Source organism: Lacerta agilis, chromosome 8 (genome assembly GCF_009819535.1).
Source record: "Lacerta agilis isolate rLacAgi1 chromosome 8, rLacAgi1.pri, whole genome shotgun sequence".
Taxonomy (NCBI): Eukaryota; Metazoa; Chordata; class Lepidosauria; order Squamata; family Lacertidae; genus Lacerta; species Lacerta agilis.
Genome location: NC_046319.1, coordinates 67,061,243 through 67,076,538, shown reverse-complemented (window position 1 = coordinate 67,076,538; position 15,296 = coordinate 67,061,243). Strand labels below are relative to the sequence as shown.

General features: G+C 43.4%; 1 protein-coding gene across 1 annotated transcript; it reads left to right on the top strand.

Annotated features, from left to right (window-relative positions):
• The first annotated feature begins 218 nt into the window (after positions 1 to 218).
• On the top strand, positions 219 to 14,420 carry DNAJC8 (DnaJ heat shock protein family (Hsp40) member C8). The gene is made up of 9 exons (XM_033158044.1): positions 219 to 341; positions 4,576 to 4,677; positions 5,916 to 5,972; positions 7,524 to 7,590; positions 7,816 to 7,910; positions 9,564 to 9,635; positions 10,662 to 10,753; positions 12,784 to 12,859; positions 13,635 to 14,420. The coding sequence occupies exons 1-9, from the start codon at positions 273 to 275 to the stop codon at positions 13,755 to 13,757; spliced, it is 753 nt and encodes a 250-aa protein (XP_033013935.1). The 5' UTR covers positions 219 to 272; the 3' UTR covers positions 13,758 to 14,420.
• The last annotated feature ends 876 nt before the right edge of the window (positions 14,421 to 15,296 follow it).

The following is a 15,296-nucleotide window of genomic DNA, read 5'->3' as shown; positions in this document are numbered from 1 at the left end:
AAGGGCAGGCTAACAACTTCCCTTGTGGAGGGGGTGGAGCTGCCATGTCACTTAGCCCCGTTGGTTGCTACAGCACACCTGCTGCCGGTGGCAAGAGACCTGCGACATAAAACGCACTGGCAGCGCACTGGCCCTTTAAGAGCCCCTCCCGTCCCCTCCGAGGCAAGGCGGGTAGCTGCCGGTCACGTGTCGGCGGCTTCAGCCGAGGAGGGAGGGGAAAGGGGGTCCGTATCACGTGGGAAGGTCGAGCGGAGGGTCACGTGGCGCGAGAGATGGCGACCCCGGCGGAGCGAGAGGCGGGCCGCGGCGCCGAGGAGGCGTTTCTCACTTTCTACACGGAGGTGCTGAGTCCCTGGGCCCCTTTCCCCCCTTCCCCCCTTGTGCTTCGAGCCCCCCGCTTTCCCTCGCCCTCCTCGGGCCTTGCGCTGGCTAGGCCGCGGGGGGAGATCAACAAGGCGCTCCCTCCCCTCCTGGTCTCTTCCTTTGGGGCCGGCCAAGGGCCTGGAGGCTCCCTGCGACTCCTGACCCTTTCCTTCTGTCGTTCCCACCTCACCCCCCCCCTCTGGGGCAGACGCGCCCATTTATCGGGTGTTACTCCGGGGTGCTTGACTGGAGCATCGGCGTCTCCTCAGGGCTTCTCTTGACACCCCCCCCCCGGGCTGTCCTGGTTATGGCTACATGGGGATGCCAATCTGGTGTTTTTGCGGTGACCCCGGGGAGGGTCATTAATGGTGATATATGTCGAGCTGTCCTTTGTCAACAACAAATGTTCGCTGTTTTTTGTGTTGAATATGCTATATGGTAATTTATGGACCTAATAGGTATCTAAAGCCATTTGCACATGTTGCCATGAAACCAGTCCATGCAGAATGTAGTCACCCTGTATATAGAAATGAGCACCCAGTGATATTTTAGGGAGCAGGCTAGCAGGTGGAGCCCATTACTTGCATCATAGGAGCCTACACAACACAAAAGACTGTTGCTGTATGTAGGTTTTATTTTATTTGTTTTTTATCTTGTATTTTGGAAATGTACATCCAGTTTCCCCCCCTTTAAATATTTTGGGGGCCCCAAGAGAGTGGGGCCCTAAGCTGTTTAGCTTGTTAGGCTTATACGTAAATCCAGCACTGTGTGCATGGAGTTGTTATTATTATTAATTGAATTTATATACTGCCCTATACCTTTACAGAATAAATTCAGAATATAAAGCTATGAAGTGCATAATCAAAATAACAGCAGCAACCACAACCCAGTATAACACCCCTCAGCACAATTAAAAAGGGCATACCATGGCCATCGCATACTTTGTTAACTACAGGGCTTTCTTAAAAGAGGCTGTAGTCCTGTTTCTGTTTATCTGGGACTACCAACCCACCAGCCTGTGGATAAGACACATCGACTCACACTGCGGGGCTTGTTGGGTGTTATTTACTTGCATCCTGCCTTTCTTCCGAAGTGGGGGATCCGAGGCAGTTTGCAACATTTAAAAGCATTGTTTATTAAATTACAGTATAATAACCATAAGTTGCATGAAACTGATAATTAAAATACATCTCTGTGTATGTAAAGGCAGCAGTTAAAATATGACTTGTCCTGGCAGCAGCCTAGAGATCAGCACAGTCTGCACCGCAGCCTGGGGCCCAAGCCCAATAGGGCTTAGGTCAGAACCATTATTTTGAGTTGTGTCCGGAAATGGACCAGTAGCCAGTGAAGTTGTTTTAACAGGGGAGTAACATGTTCCCTGTAACCCAGGCATAGGCAAACTCGGCCCTCCAGATGTTTTGGGACTACAACTCCCATCATCCCTAGCTAACAGGACCAGTGGTCAGGGATGATGGGAATTGTAGTCCCAAAACATCTGGTGGGCCGAGTTTGCCTATGCCTGCTGTAACCAATCTGGCTGCAACAATCTGGAGCAGCTGAAGCTTCTGAACACTTTTCAAAGGCAGCCCCATGTAAAATGCATTACAGTAGTCCATCCAGGATGTAACTAAAGCAAGTATTCAGTTGCATTTGCACACACTGGCCTAGGCACTGGAAAGGAAGGGATATGTTTACTATTAACTGAGAAATTTGGTAAAACATTGTCTTTCCAGTATTATATCTGCACAAGAAAAATGGGTTCAAGCTTTAGTGTAAGAATTTAATAAAAGCTGATGATTCATTGGAAATTTTATTGAAGGGTCAAGGCCCACTATGGTTGTAGCCCAGGCAGGAGCAAACTTTATATATAGCTGATTTTTTTTTTACCGAGAGGAATTGGAAATAATTAAATTCATATCTGTCTTCCTATTTGTAACATTAGTAGCAGTACAACTTTAGTCTGCACTTCATCACTAAAGTGAAGGTCCTAAAGCTGGCACGTGATTTATTCTGACAAAAGCCCTAAGTTCCGCCACATGCATAAATACCCACTATCAGGTTGAGAATTGGTGCTTTAAACCAGGGGTCCCCAAACTAAGGCCTTCTAAATGCGGCCCATGGACGGTCTGGAAATCAATGTGTTTTTACATGAATAGAATGTGTCCTTTTATTTAAAATGCATCTCTGGGTTATTTGTAGGGCATAGGAATTCGTTCATTCACCCCCCCCCCAAAAAAAAATATAGTCCTGCCCCCCCCACAAGGTCTGAGGGACAGTGGACCGTCCCCCTGCTGAAAAAGTTTGCTGACCCCTGCTTTAAACCCTACATCAGGGGTGTCAAACTCAAATTCATCGGGGGCCGCATCAGCAGTTTGGTCACCCTCAAAGGGCCGGTTTTATCTGTAGGACTATGTGTCCACTCCGTGCACTACTTCAATCATTTTAACTCGGGGTGAAAGGAGAGCACGGTGGCACTGGTGTAAATCATGGATTTCTGATAGGACTAGCATACACAAACCCATTAATTAGTAAACAAGCACCATGCCTACTGAATAGTCACCATGTGAGAAGACCCAGGCACAAAGCAATCTGTTACATGCAGGAGGGAAGCTGAAGGGCATTTTCATAAGTGATGCTATACAAGCCTTTTAAACCACTTCTGAAACCGAATGTGAGACACAAGCTTTAAATCGGATGTGCTTGTGGCTTTCCAAGGTGACACAGGAAGGAGAAGGATCCTCCGCCGGTGGCGAAACAGGAGGAGGAGATCGGCGCCGGCTGCTACTTCTCTCTTCCTCCCCGCCGCGGCGCCTCTTTCTCCGCGAGGCTCCCGGAGGGGAAGCGCCTGTGCCGGCTGCGGACGGAACAAGAGAGGCCAGCTGCGCGGCTGTGTGTGTGTGTGTAGATGCAGGGAGGGGGTGGTGCTGGTGACCGTCCCGGCAGCAGTGGGGCACGTGATCAGGGGGAAGGGGAAGGAGGTTGCTCTGTGTGCGCGCACCTGTGCGTGCGTGTTTGCGTGCGTGCAGTGAGGTGCGGGCGGGCGGGCGCCGGGAGGGAGGGAGGGAGGCGCGCGCGGGCCACATGACGAGGTCTGGCGGGCCTTGTGTTTGACACCCGTGCCCTACATGGTGCTATAGTTGTTAGCCAAAGGAGTTTCCTGCTGGCCTTTGAAAATGTTACAATTGCTACATTGTAGTGGAGCTATGTTGCACTGAGAAGGTAAAACTAAAAGGAGACTGTTGGGGAAAGAAAGGCAGCCCTGAACAACGTTCAGCTTCACAGCAAGCCCTACTGATCTGTTTAATCCATGTATCCATCCTGTAAAGTCTTCCAAGTGACTAATAATGTTTTAAAGAAGAAAATGTTGTCGGTGCACACCTGGAATAATTAACGCAGCTGCAGTTGTGTGTCCCCTGGAATTTGATATCTCACAGTCCGATCCACATGTTTGAGTACCGGCACTTACTTGGTGCAGGATTCTACCATATGATTGCAATGTGCAAATGCAGAAACTGGTATTGGGCACAGAAATCATCATTCAAAGAATATCAACCTTCATTATAATAAATGTCTATACCTTGGTTCAGTTAGTCATTGGGCAGCACCAAATGCTGTCACATTGCAGAAGCCAAGCAGGTGTGGTGGACCTGGTTAACTCCTTTAGTGGGAGAGTCTTGGGACCCCATGTAAGAGCAGGATGAAATAATGATAATGATAATAATATATACACTGAAAAGAAAGCCTATACTCCTATAGATCACTGAATTCACAAACCAGTATCCATCTCCTTTATTTTGAAAATGGTTGCACTACAGATATGGCTCTGGCATGCACTATATATTATTCACACATCTGGAAAATATTTTTTTTACAGCAAAGTAATTTGTTTTGAGGAAGAGGACAGGGAAGACAGTTTGTACCAATTTTCCCTGAAGTACCCCATGCTGCCTCTCATGTTGCTGCAAAGGTCTCCTGACCCTCCAGGGCAGCTGTACAGGCGGCAGGGGCTTGCTGGAGGAGGAGGGATCAGTCAAAACTGCTTTCCACTCCTTCCAGCATGAGCAGCACTTCTGTGAGTGCATCTCTGAATCCAACCCATAATTATGCTTTGCTCTTGGGCTCTGAAGATAACCTTTATTTACAGATGTTCCTTTCAACATATGCTTTAATAATGTACAGTTCTAATAATTGATGGCTGTTTCATTTCTGCAGGTGAAACAAATAGAAAAGCGGGACTCTGTTCTAACATCAAAAAACCAGATTGAGAGGCTTACTAGACCTGGATCATCCTATTTCAACCTGAATCCCTTTGAGGTAAGTCCAAGCACATTTTCATTAATACGATTTTTTTTACAGGTGTTAATTTGTTTATTGTGTGATTAACATTCATGCTCAGTTCATAGCTAACACTTTCTTTAAGGCAGATGGAAGCTGCAGTGTCATACTTGTCTCTTCAGTTTGCACCTGCAAAGGGTACCTGCAACTAAGTGTTGCAGTGTAGAGTGCTCTTGTTCAGAGCACCAGCCATGCTGTTTTTTAATGTTTTATTTATGATTTTCAGTTATACTCATTTCGATAGTTTTACAGTCATTTTAACATTTCAAAACTCGACTTCCTCCTCTTTCTGTCCTAAATTTGCAAATTTCTTTTAATATCTTCCCAGGTTTTTACATCATTATCTTTATACAGATTTATATTATTTGCTGTTAACCATACACCTAGATACATAACCTTCCTTTCAATCTTTAGACCTGACACATGTTGTAATTTATTTTAACTCTCATCATTCATATTTTTTACCATGAGTTTGGTTTTGTCTTTATTAATCTTAAAACTTGCTACATCTCCAGTTTTTTTAAATCTCTTGAAATACTTTTGGGATTGACTCTATTGGTTCTACAGATATCACCATGTCGTCTGTGAATGCTTTTAATTTAATATTGTCTCTTTCCCACTCTTATACCTTTAATTTTTTATTACATCTTATTCTTTGCGCCTGCCAGCCATGCTGTTTTCCAGGATACTCCATTCCATTCTCCGCTCTGCCCTGGCTTTACACACACACACACACACACACACACACAGCCAGTGAACATTCAGTAGTCACTTTGCTGTTTGGGGACTTTTTCACCTAAGCCCCCTGGCCCAAGGTTTTATATTTTTGCAAACATTGTTTTCTGGGCCTGTTGGTGTCTACCTCTTATACATGGATGATGTGGGCTACATATCTGTCATCACCTGGAAAATGAGTTTATTTGTATATAGGATTTTCTGAGGCAGTCCTCTTTCAAGGAAGCCACTTCTGTCAGTTTCTCAGTCTGTGTACCAAAGAAGAAATGCTCATTTAGGCACACACAGGCGGCATTTTAGATCCAATTGCAGAACCAAAAATGTAAGCTTGGGAAAGAGCATGAGTTTTGGCATGACATGTTACCACAGCCTTGCCTATTGGGGTGTAACCCTTCTGCTGAAGAAAGTTCTATGTAGTTTCTGGATTGCAGAAAGGCTCAGAATGTAGCTGCTTATGATGATGTTACTTTGGTCTCTTCCAGGTGTTGCAGTTGGACCCTGAAGTTACAGATGAGGAGATAAAGAAGAGATTCCGTCAGGTACATGCCTTTGTTGTTATTTTTGTAATACAAAGAGCCTTGGAGCAAATCATGTGAGGAGAGGGGAAAGTACTTCTCCTTCAAAGACAATAGCTACTATATTAGCAGGGATATGGCAGAAGTAGGAGGGAAAGTGTTCTCCCCAAGTATTTGCAGAGAAACAACAATGGCTTTGAAGTTGGATATGAGCTTCCCATGGAAGAACTTGGGGTTTGTTTTCCCAGAATATATACTTGGTGGCATAATTCTACCCAAATTTGGTGGCATAATTCTACCCAAATTTGGTTTCATGTCCTACTGATTACTAGGTAGCCTGTATGTTCATATACACATGCCTAGCCAGAGTATTTGTTAGAGAACTAGTTATTTAACAATTTATTTTTACTACTACAGTGGTACCTTGGTTCTCAAACTTAATCTGTTCCGGAAGTCCGTTCCAAAACCAAAACGTTCCAAAACTAAGGCACGCTTTCCCATAGAAAGTAATGCAAAATGGATTAATCAGTTCCAGACTTTTAAAAACAACCCCTAAAACAGCAATTTAACATGAATTTTACTGTCTAACAAGACCATTGATCCATAAATTGAAAGCAATAAACTATGTACTGCAGTCACACAATCAATCAATCAGTAGCTGAACTGGGTTCCACACAGTCACAAAAACAAAACAATAGCCGCAAAAACAAAGAATGCAAAATAAATAGTAAAAACAGACAGACCTCAGCGTAACACTCAAAACGGAAGTGTGGCACTCAAATCGGAAGTGTAACACTCAAATCGGAAGCATAACACTTAAAACAGAGCACATTCAGCTTCTGAAAAAAAGTTCGCAAACTGGAACACTTACTTCCAGGTTTGCAGTGTTTGGGTTCCAAGTTGTTTGAGAACCAAGGTACCACTGTGTTGGTTTGGGATGTGCCATGTGTCATGGGGTTGGGACTGTGCAAGTAACCCTGAAGCCCCATCCCCACCACTGTTCTAACTCCTTGAGCACTGGAAGTTCAGTTCTGACTTAGGTCGCATCAGAGACTGCTCATTTTTGCAAGCTTTCTCTTCCAACTAAATAGGATGGAAGCTGTGTGTGTTGTTTTGTTTTATTTGAAATTGAAGCTGAGACTCTCAAAATGCCAAATTTTGCACCAGGTAACAAGTCCTGGTCTTGCATTGTAAAATCACAAATGTGAGCACTTTGGTGTTGTTTTTTTATTCACAGTTTGAATAAATTGCAGGGGAGCAAGATTTGAGGGCGCTCTAGGAAATTAGTTTGCCCTAACTGAATATCTATAAAAAGATACACAGTATTAAGGTCCACAAATCCGTAGTTATTTTGGGTGGGTTTCTTCAGTTGATCTACTCAGCTGCTTTGCTGAGATTGGGGAGGCCTGGGAATCCAGACGAAGGGCTTATTCCAAAAAGAGGAGAATGAGTGGCAAATGTTTGATGCCATTTTATTAATAAACAAGGCAGAGAAGCCAATGCAGAGCATTCCATTATGGGTAGCCCTGTGACAACAGCACACCTTTTGATAAAAGTACACTCTGTCTTTTACAGTTATCCATATTGGTACATCCTGACAAAAACCAAGATGATCCTGAAAGGGCACAGAAGGCATTTGAAGGTACCTCCCTGATTTTCCTGTGTTTCCAAAGCTCCAGATGCTAGCATTGCACCAAATGAATGTGGTTGGGTTTGATGCTAGAGCTGGAAAGAGAGCTGCCTACTGCAGCTCTGTTGGATCTCTGGAAATAAACACGGCTTAGTGTTTTCTCAAGCTCTGATCGCATAAGCAGTGTAGACCATTCAAGTTATGTGAGTGTGCTGATAGAAATGTTTGGTTTGTCAGCTGTCGACAAAGCATACAAGTTGTTGCTGGACCAGGAACAAAAGAAGAGGGCCTTGGACGTGATACAGGCTGGAAAGGAATATGTAGAGCACATTGTAAGTACCGTGGGTGTGTGACAGCTAGCCTCTGATTTGAGGGAGGGGATTAAGCGACTGAGCTTGATGCCTAGGGAGGGGGTGCAATTTTATGTTTGGCGAAAGCTAAAGTGTTTGCTCATCATAGTTCAGGTTAGAACAGAGCTTTTCTATATTTTATTCAACCATGATTTTGATAAAGATTTTCTGCAAATATAACTAGAACTGAAATATTAGAAATGGGAACGGGGAGGGATACCAAATGTAACTATTGGTGCTTGTAATTTGATGATGGTTAATTATTGTGCAGATGAAATCTAATAGATAATTTAAACTTATTTGAAGCTGTCTTATTAAAATTCTGCTAGGGAAAAAATGTAACTTATTTTTTTTGCTGATGGGAGATGATTGATTTATTATGATACTTTCTGCCGTATATCATCCTAGACACAAGCTTCAGTGGATTATGTTAAATAGTTTAAACATTTTCATGTGTTCATTGCTTTAGTTTGGCTAGGCCTTATCCCTTCAGAGCTCTCTGCTCCCGCCTTGCTCACATTCTTGCTGTTGAATTGGATTGAATTCTTGCTGTGCAGTGTGCCATTTTACCTTTGAGTATGTGATGGGTGAGGAGCTTAAAGAGGGATCAGAATGCTGCCTAGTTTTCCATCCTTGTCTAAATTCCTCACTCCTCTCCTTTGTCTCCAACCATGGATATCCCCCACAAAAGCAGAATATTGCAGAGCTAGAAAATGAGCTTTGTTAAAAGCAAATGGGAAACTGTTTGGGACTGAACTTGAATCCTGTATCATAATCAGGATGAATCCAGGGGGGCGGGGGGATGCATTTGGCCTGTGCCTGAATTTTAGATGCTTTTCATTTCTTTGGCGTTCGGGGTTTTTTTTTTAATTGTGCATCACACACAGATGTGACACACTCTCAGCTTAGAGGTGCATTTTTTAAGCAAATAAGAGATGAGATGTAGTAAAAGACATGATTTGTTTGTTAACTGGTAAAGATTTGGCCACATTAAAAAATTGTAACTTAAAGATATGAATAAAAAGATCAGCTATGATGACACAAGATTAGACAGATCAGCATGTTCTCTTAAGATCAGGTGACTATCAAGCCAACCAACCACCGGGTCTTTTCTATACCTCCCTCCCCACATATGTCATTATTATTATTATTATTATTATTATTATTATTATTATGACTAGGGGTCCCAAAAGCTGGAGGTGGACCGGGACTCTATAAGACTTCTGAGAGGGCCTGACCATAATGACATATATGTGGGAAGTAGGAGAAAGTTACAGAGTGTCCAACTTCTGTTCAGTTTGCAGTCTTTTTAGCTTGCCTCCTTTTAGCCAGGATAACTGTAAACTTTTCTTTTTTTAAAAAAAAATCCTATAGTATTGGAAGTAGCTGTAGCATTATCACTGATCATGTCTCCTTGTACAGTACTTGCATTTTTATATTTTTAACTTGGATAGCCAGACATTAAAAAGTAAACAGATTTGGGGAACATTTCACTCGGGGCCCATGACATCAGTGCCTGTGCTGGTTGATCTTGTGGCTGTCGGAATGAGCCGCAGAAGTGATAACAAGCCCAAGGCCTAGTGCAATTCAGATTCTGTAAGATTTCTGTGCTCCTTACCTGTGATACCTTTTTAGGCAAAAGAGAAAAAGAAACAGTTAAAGAAAGAAGGCAGGCCAACCAACATAGAAGAAGATGATCAAGAAGTAGTAAGTTGACTAGCAGGATATACTTGATTTGTAGGGCTGGATTCTCCCAGGCCTGGGATGTACCTCATTGCTTTATGATTTGGGAGGAATTCACATCTTTGAACATCTGAGGCTGGAGGCTTGTAAACCTCCTCAGTGTCTCTTGAGTGCCTTTTGGGTCCCCTCTTACATTTGTGGGAACCCAGTAGACTTAACAGGTGGTGGGATGCAACATCACTCTTATGAGTGCTGGACAGCCAGGCTGTTGCTATTTAAATTTCCCCACAGTGCAACTTGAGGGACATCTAAATGACAGCACTCCCAGACCTGGTGCCCGATATGTACGGCCTAGTTGCCATTATTCTGTTAATGTTGATATGCTTACCACCTATTCACTCAGAAACCAGCCACTTGGTGTGCTGGGTAGGGTTTGAACGTGGGGACACTGTCAGGTTGCTTGGGTGCCACAGCTGTCTCAGGCTGCTGATGCTGGGCCCGGTCTGCTTTACCATGTTTTAAATATACTGTGACCTGCTTGGGAAACCTCGGCTAGCAGGTAATATGGAAATATTCACAATAGATGCATATGTTTGTGAAGTCCCTGCTCTCTCTCGCTTCCTTTTCATTATTTGGTCCTCATTTTACTGTTGTGTGCCGAGATTTACTGCTTTTCACTGCAGTTTTACTGGGCAGTTTTAACCATGTCCACTCAGAGATTGCTGCCTCTGTTACCTTTTCCAAACTCGAAAACAATTCCATTCTTAAGAACTTTACTACAGGGCGGTGTCTTGTATAAACATTTGAAAGATTATTCTGGGATGTGCTAGTGGTGTGATGGGTTGGTAGAAGATGTAGTATTTCAAGTCCCGGCCTTTGAAGTGTCAAACTAGTGTGTGCTGCATTGTTGTTTCTTCGTGTATGCACTCCTGCGGAGGGGGGGGGGATTTGTATAAAGCTTTTCGTTTCTTCAGGCCCAGGGGTTTTTAAATGAAAGGTTACATTGCAGCTGGGTCCTTGGTATGAGTACTAAACCTGTGTTTCTTACAGTTCAAACAAGCGGTGTACAAACAGACAATGAAGCTCTTTGCAGAACTCGAAATTAAAAGGAAAGAAAGAGAAGCAAAAGAAATGCACGAAAGGTACGAGGAGCAGTGGGTTATTGTGTTTGGTGTTGCTTTTCTTGAAGCCCGTGTAGTTGGGAATCGTGGAGCACGTAGGCAGCATCTGAAATCTGAGTTGTTGGGGTTTTCCAAAACTAGCCTCAGGGGAAGTGCTTAGGAGGAGGGAAATGCTATTTTATTAAGCATTTTTATAACGCTTAACCCAATGAGCAGCTTTACACATGCTCCCAGAGAGACAGCTGTGTTAAATCTGTTGCAAGAAACATAACAAAGAGGCTTTTGACACTTTAAAAAGAACCCTAATACAGTGGTGCCCCGCTAGACGAAAATAATTCGTTCTACGAGTGTCTTCGTAGAGCGAATTTTTCGTCTAGCGAAGCGGCAACGCAGAGCGGAGGTTTTCGCGACGGAAAAAATATTTTTTTTCATCTTGCGAGGCAGCCCCATTGACATTTTCGTCTAGCGGGGCACCACTGTACATCTTATTGTTGTGTAATAAGCATGTGTGGTTTACTTCATCAGTTGCACAGTTACCCTCAGTTTATTTTTTTTCTTGTATGTGTATATAAATATATATCACACACATACACCTACCTTTGTGTTTGAAATTGGAAAAAAAATGGCCAAGAAATACAACACAATTTTTTAGAAAGCTTAAAACGTATACAAGGCAGGCATGGTGACCATTTATGAACAGCTGTAAATAGGTGATAGCATAGCATGTTATAATGTGAGTGGTTCATAAATCTTCCAACATAAAATACGCGAAAACTAGGAAGATAGTTTTGATTAGGATCCGTTTTCTCACCTATTGTTGATGGTGACTGTGGTACCTTGTATAGATTTAACCTTTACTTGTACTTGTAACCACAAACTTGTACTCTTGTCTTTTACAGGCATTTGTCCCACTATTAAAATAAATAATTCTTTGCCTGTATGCATGAGCCCATACCACAATAAATCTCTTATTATTTAAGTTGCCACAAAATGTTTTGTTTAGCAAAGGATATATGTTACATTAAAGGATTGTTACTTGTCTTATGCAGCCCTCTGAGCTGTATTGTGGAGCAGGGGTCTGAATTCACCTAATACATGCCCAAAACCAGTGTTCTGCCCACTATACCGCAAACTTAAGGTTTGTAGGAGAAAGGGTACTGCACTACATAAGTTATTCACAAGGTGATGAGATGGGTTGCAGTGTCTCATGTACTGGAAAAAGTAATAATCTAGGATGACTAGGAGAAAATACATAATTTAGGTATATGAGAAAAGAGCTCCCGCATTGTAATATCGAGATTGGAGCTCCAGGTGGCAGTCTTTGTTTTACGAGGCTTGTAGGCTGAGAGATCCAGTTAATGTGCTTTCTGCCCTTTTCTTTGCTCTGAAGCCAGGTTTATTTTTGTACTAAGTGCGTCTCCTCTGGCATTTTATTTTGGGCCCCAGCACTCTGCACCCAAGGCCCTCTTCATTGCAGCAAGTGTTAAATATGCCAGATTTCAACCCATTTTCAAAAGTGTCACCTTACAGCAGGAACAAGTTGCTCCAAAGGGCTTTATCCAAGACAGAGTGTAGGTGGCTTGCCATATAGAAGCCTAATGTAATATTTGCTAAATTCGTACCCTGTCCTCTGCCAAGGGTTTGGTATGGCTAATACACTGTTTCCTTTTCAGAGGCGCACACTTAAATTTAAAAGGTGGTGGTGAGGAGATACATAGATGGTCATAGCATAGAGATGTGGATATACTGAGGAATCTGTGGCTCTCCAGATGTTGTTGGGCTCTCGACTCCCATCAGCCCCAGCCAGCATGGCCAATGGACAGGGTAGATGGGACTCATATACACAAATAGGTTTCCTTTCCCAGATTTCTCCCATCTGTTCTGTCTCCTGCATCCTTGTCGAGGGAAACATCCAGCTGATCTCCCTTAACTCATCCTGTCTCCTTGCTGACCAATGCTGATCCTTAATCTAGTCCTGGCCCCCATTTCCCCAGTACCATTTTACTCACAGAGAATGCAATGCTAATTTTTCTCCCTGGCTTTTTTTCTAGGAAGCGGCAAAGAGAAGAAGAAATAGAGGCTCAAGAGAAAGCCAAGCGTGAGCGAGAGTGGCAGAAGAATTTTGAGGTAATTGTTATTTGCAGCTTTAGCTGTCCCTTCAGCATTTTAGTAGTCTAATCTCAAAGCGCACTTATTCTCTAGTAAGTCCCACTGAATTCAGTCAGACTTGTGAGCAAATGTGCTTAGGATTGTGCTGCAAGGCTTGTGTTGAAAGGGTTATTATACATACATACATATGTATGTATGTATGTATGTATGTATACCTACCTACATATCCTGCCCTTTTTACCAAAGTGCACAGCTTTGTTCTGGATACGCCCAGCATTCCCTGCAAATTCAGATATTAATTCTAGAAGCCTAGGAACACCCACTTGGGTGCCTCGAAAACCATATAGTTTAGTTTTTCTTTTGCATTTGAAGCTGTGAAGCTGTCACGTCTGGCAGTGGCTTTCCAAACTCTTAGCCTGATGTCCCTTTCCCATCCCTGGTAGCTGAAATCCTGTTAACTTGAGATAGCATGTACTGAAAACTAGAGCCTTTGACTCCAGAGCATGTGCTCTGCCACTGAGCTGTGGTTCCTCCCCATACATTTCCTAAACTCGTTATATGGTTTTTCTGTTCTTCCCGCAAGCCCCACCTGTTGTTACTAAGACAGATTGCTACAAAATCTCTTCCACCAACTTGCCCTTTTAGTGCTTTGAAGCCCTTTCCCTGCTTCTGGCAACTTGCGCTCCTTGAAAGACGTCTCAGGAAACGTTTCCCTTTTGATACAAACAGGAAAGAACACTCTGGCGTCATGGCACTTGCTTCTTGTTTACACTCTCATCTTCCTCATATGTAGGAAAGTCGGGATGGACGTGTGGACAGCTGGAGAAATTTCCAGGCAAATACAAAAGGGAAGAAAGAGAAGAAAAACAGAACCTTCTTGAGGCCCCCCAAGGTGAAGATGGAGCAGCGTGAATGAGCCTGGCTTTTTCAGACTCCAGCGGACAATCCCATTACCGTCACGTTGAACCCTTTCTTGCTTTTCCAGTAGGATCTTTGTTTTCAGTATGATTGAATCTTGGTCAAGGTATTTACTGTCTCCTGCCCATTTGCCCTGAGGTTCATGATGTGATGTCCAGGGCCAAGCCTACTGCACTTAGAACACTTGGCTAACTTAGGAAGACCCCCACCATAACTGCTGTTGCATTTCCTCATAGTCCCTGTAATTTAATGTTCTGTATTCCAAGGATGTTGCTGTTCAAATCGTCGTTAGGCCTAACTTATGAGTGTCCAGCTAAGGCAGATGCTGGAGAATCTGATGCCTGGTGACTCCCTTGTTCACCTAGGCTGGTTGTCATGTTTCTGTCTGCATCAGTTTCCACTTGTCAGTAGTGAAAATTGGAGCCTGCCATGGAGATGGATAGCTGGACTTCGCAAAAGTTCCCAACTCAGCTGCATGGAGCTGAACCTACGCCCTGGCTCTGACTTGCAGCTTGGCAACTCCTTTGTTCCAGGATTGCAGATGAGTTAACTGGCCAACTAGACTACCGGACCCCACCCCTTGTAAATAAAAAGTCTTGCATTGAATATTCAGTTAGTGGCAATGTTCAGTATGTAAAATAAAATTTTTACCCAAAACCTTTTGGTGTTGATGCTCAAGTCACTCCTGAAATGTGAGATTTGCCTGCTCTAATAATGTTTAATCTCATTTAGTCACATACCACTCTTGAAGCTATTGTAAGAAACTGCATCTGGTTTGTTTAACTTGCATTGGTGGAAGGTTGCCTCTACTGCCCAACGTACCGAATGGCTTAGCAAACTGCTCGCCTAACTAGGTGTACAACGTGCTGCACTAGCAGTGCCTGACAGTGCCTTTCAGATACAACACAGCCAAGTGCGGCCTCAACCCTGGTTTCTGAGGAAGTTTCACACACCAGACAGTTGGCTGCAGTTCCAGCTCCGCCCTAGAACAACAATCGCATGCTAGAGGACATCTATAAATAGTAGTAGCACATAATTAGATCTAGCACATTTGGGGTTGTGGCTCAGCTGCTCACAAGCATACTAGAGTGCAGCTGTCCTGAGTGCATCCATTCAGCAAGCTTTTGTGATTTCTTAAGAAATAAATTCTAAGATTGTAGCATGCAAACCACTTCTTGTTATTGGGCTGTTAGTGGGGGATTTTAGTCATCAGGTAACAACCAACCAGCCACTTAATATGCTGTCAGCCATGCATATCAGTCTTCAAGATTGTATAGTCAAGCAGTTTCATCAGAAATCTTCCCTCTTACTTCATGCCTGAGTGCATGAGTGCAGGCATGAGTTTTGAGCATGAATGTTGCTACAGGAAGCCCTCGGTGGAAGCACCCTAAGGCATTTTAGGCCAGACTATACAAATGGGGCACATTTCCAAAGAAGGTATCCCGCAGGGTGCAGCTTTAGCAAGCCTCCAAGATGTAATGTCACCTTCAGCTGACTCTCCTTATTCTGATTCTGGTGTTCAGTCTTTCATATAAGC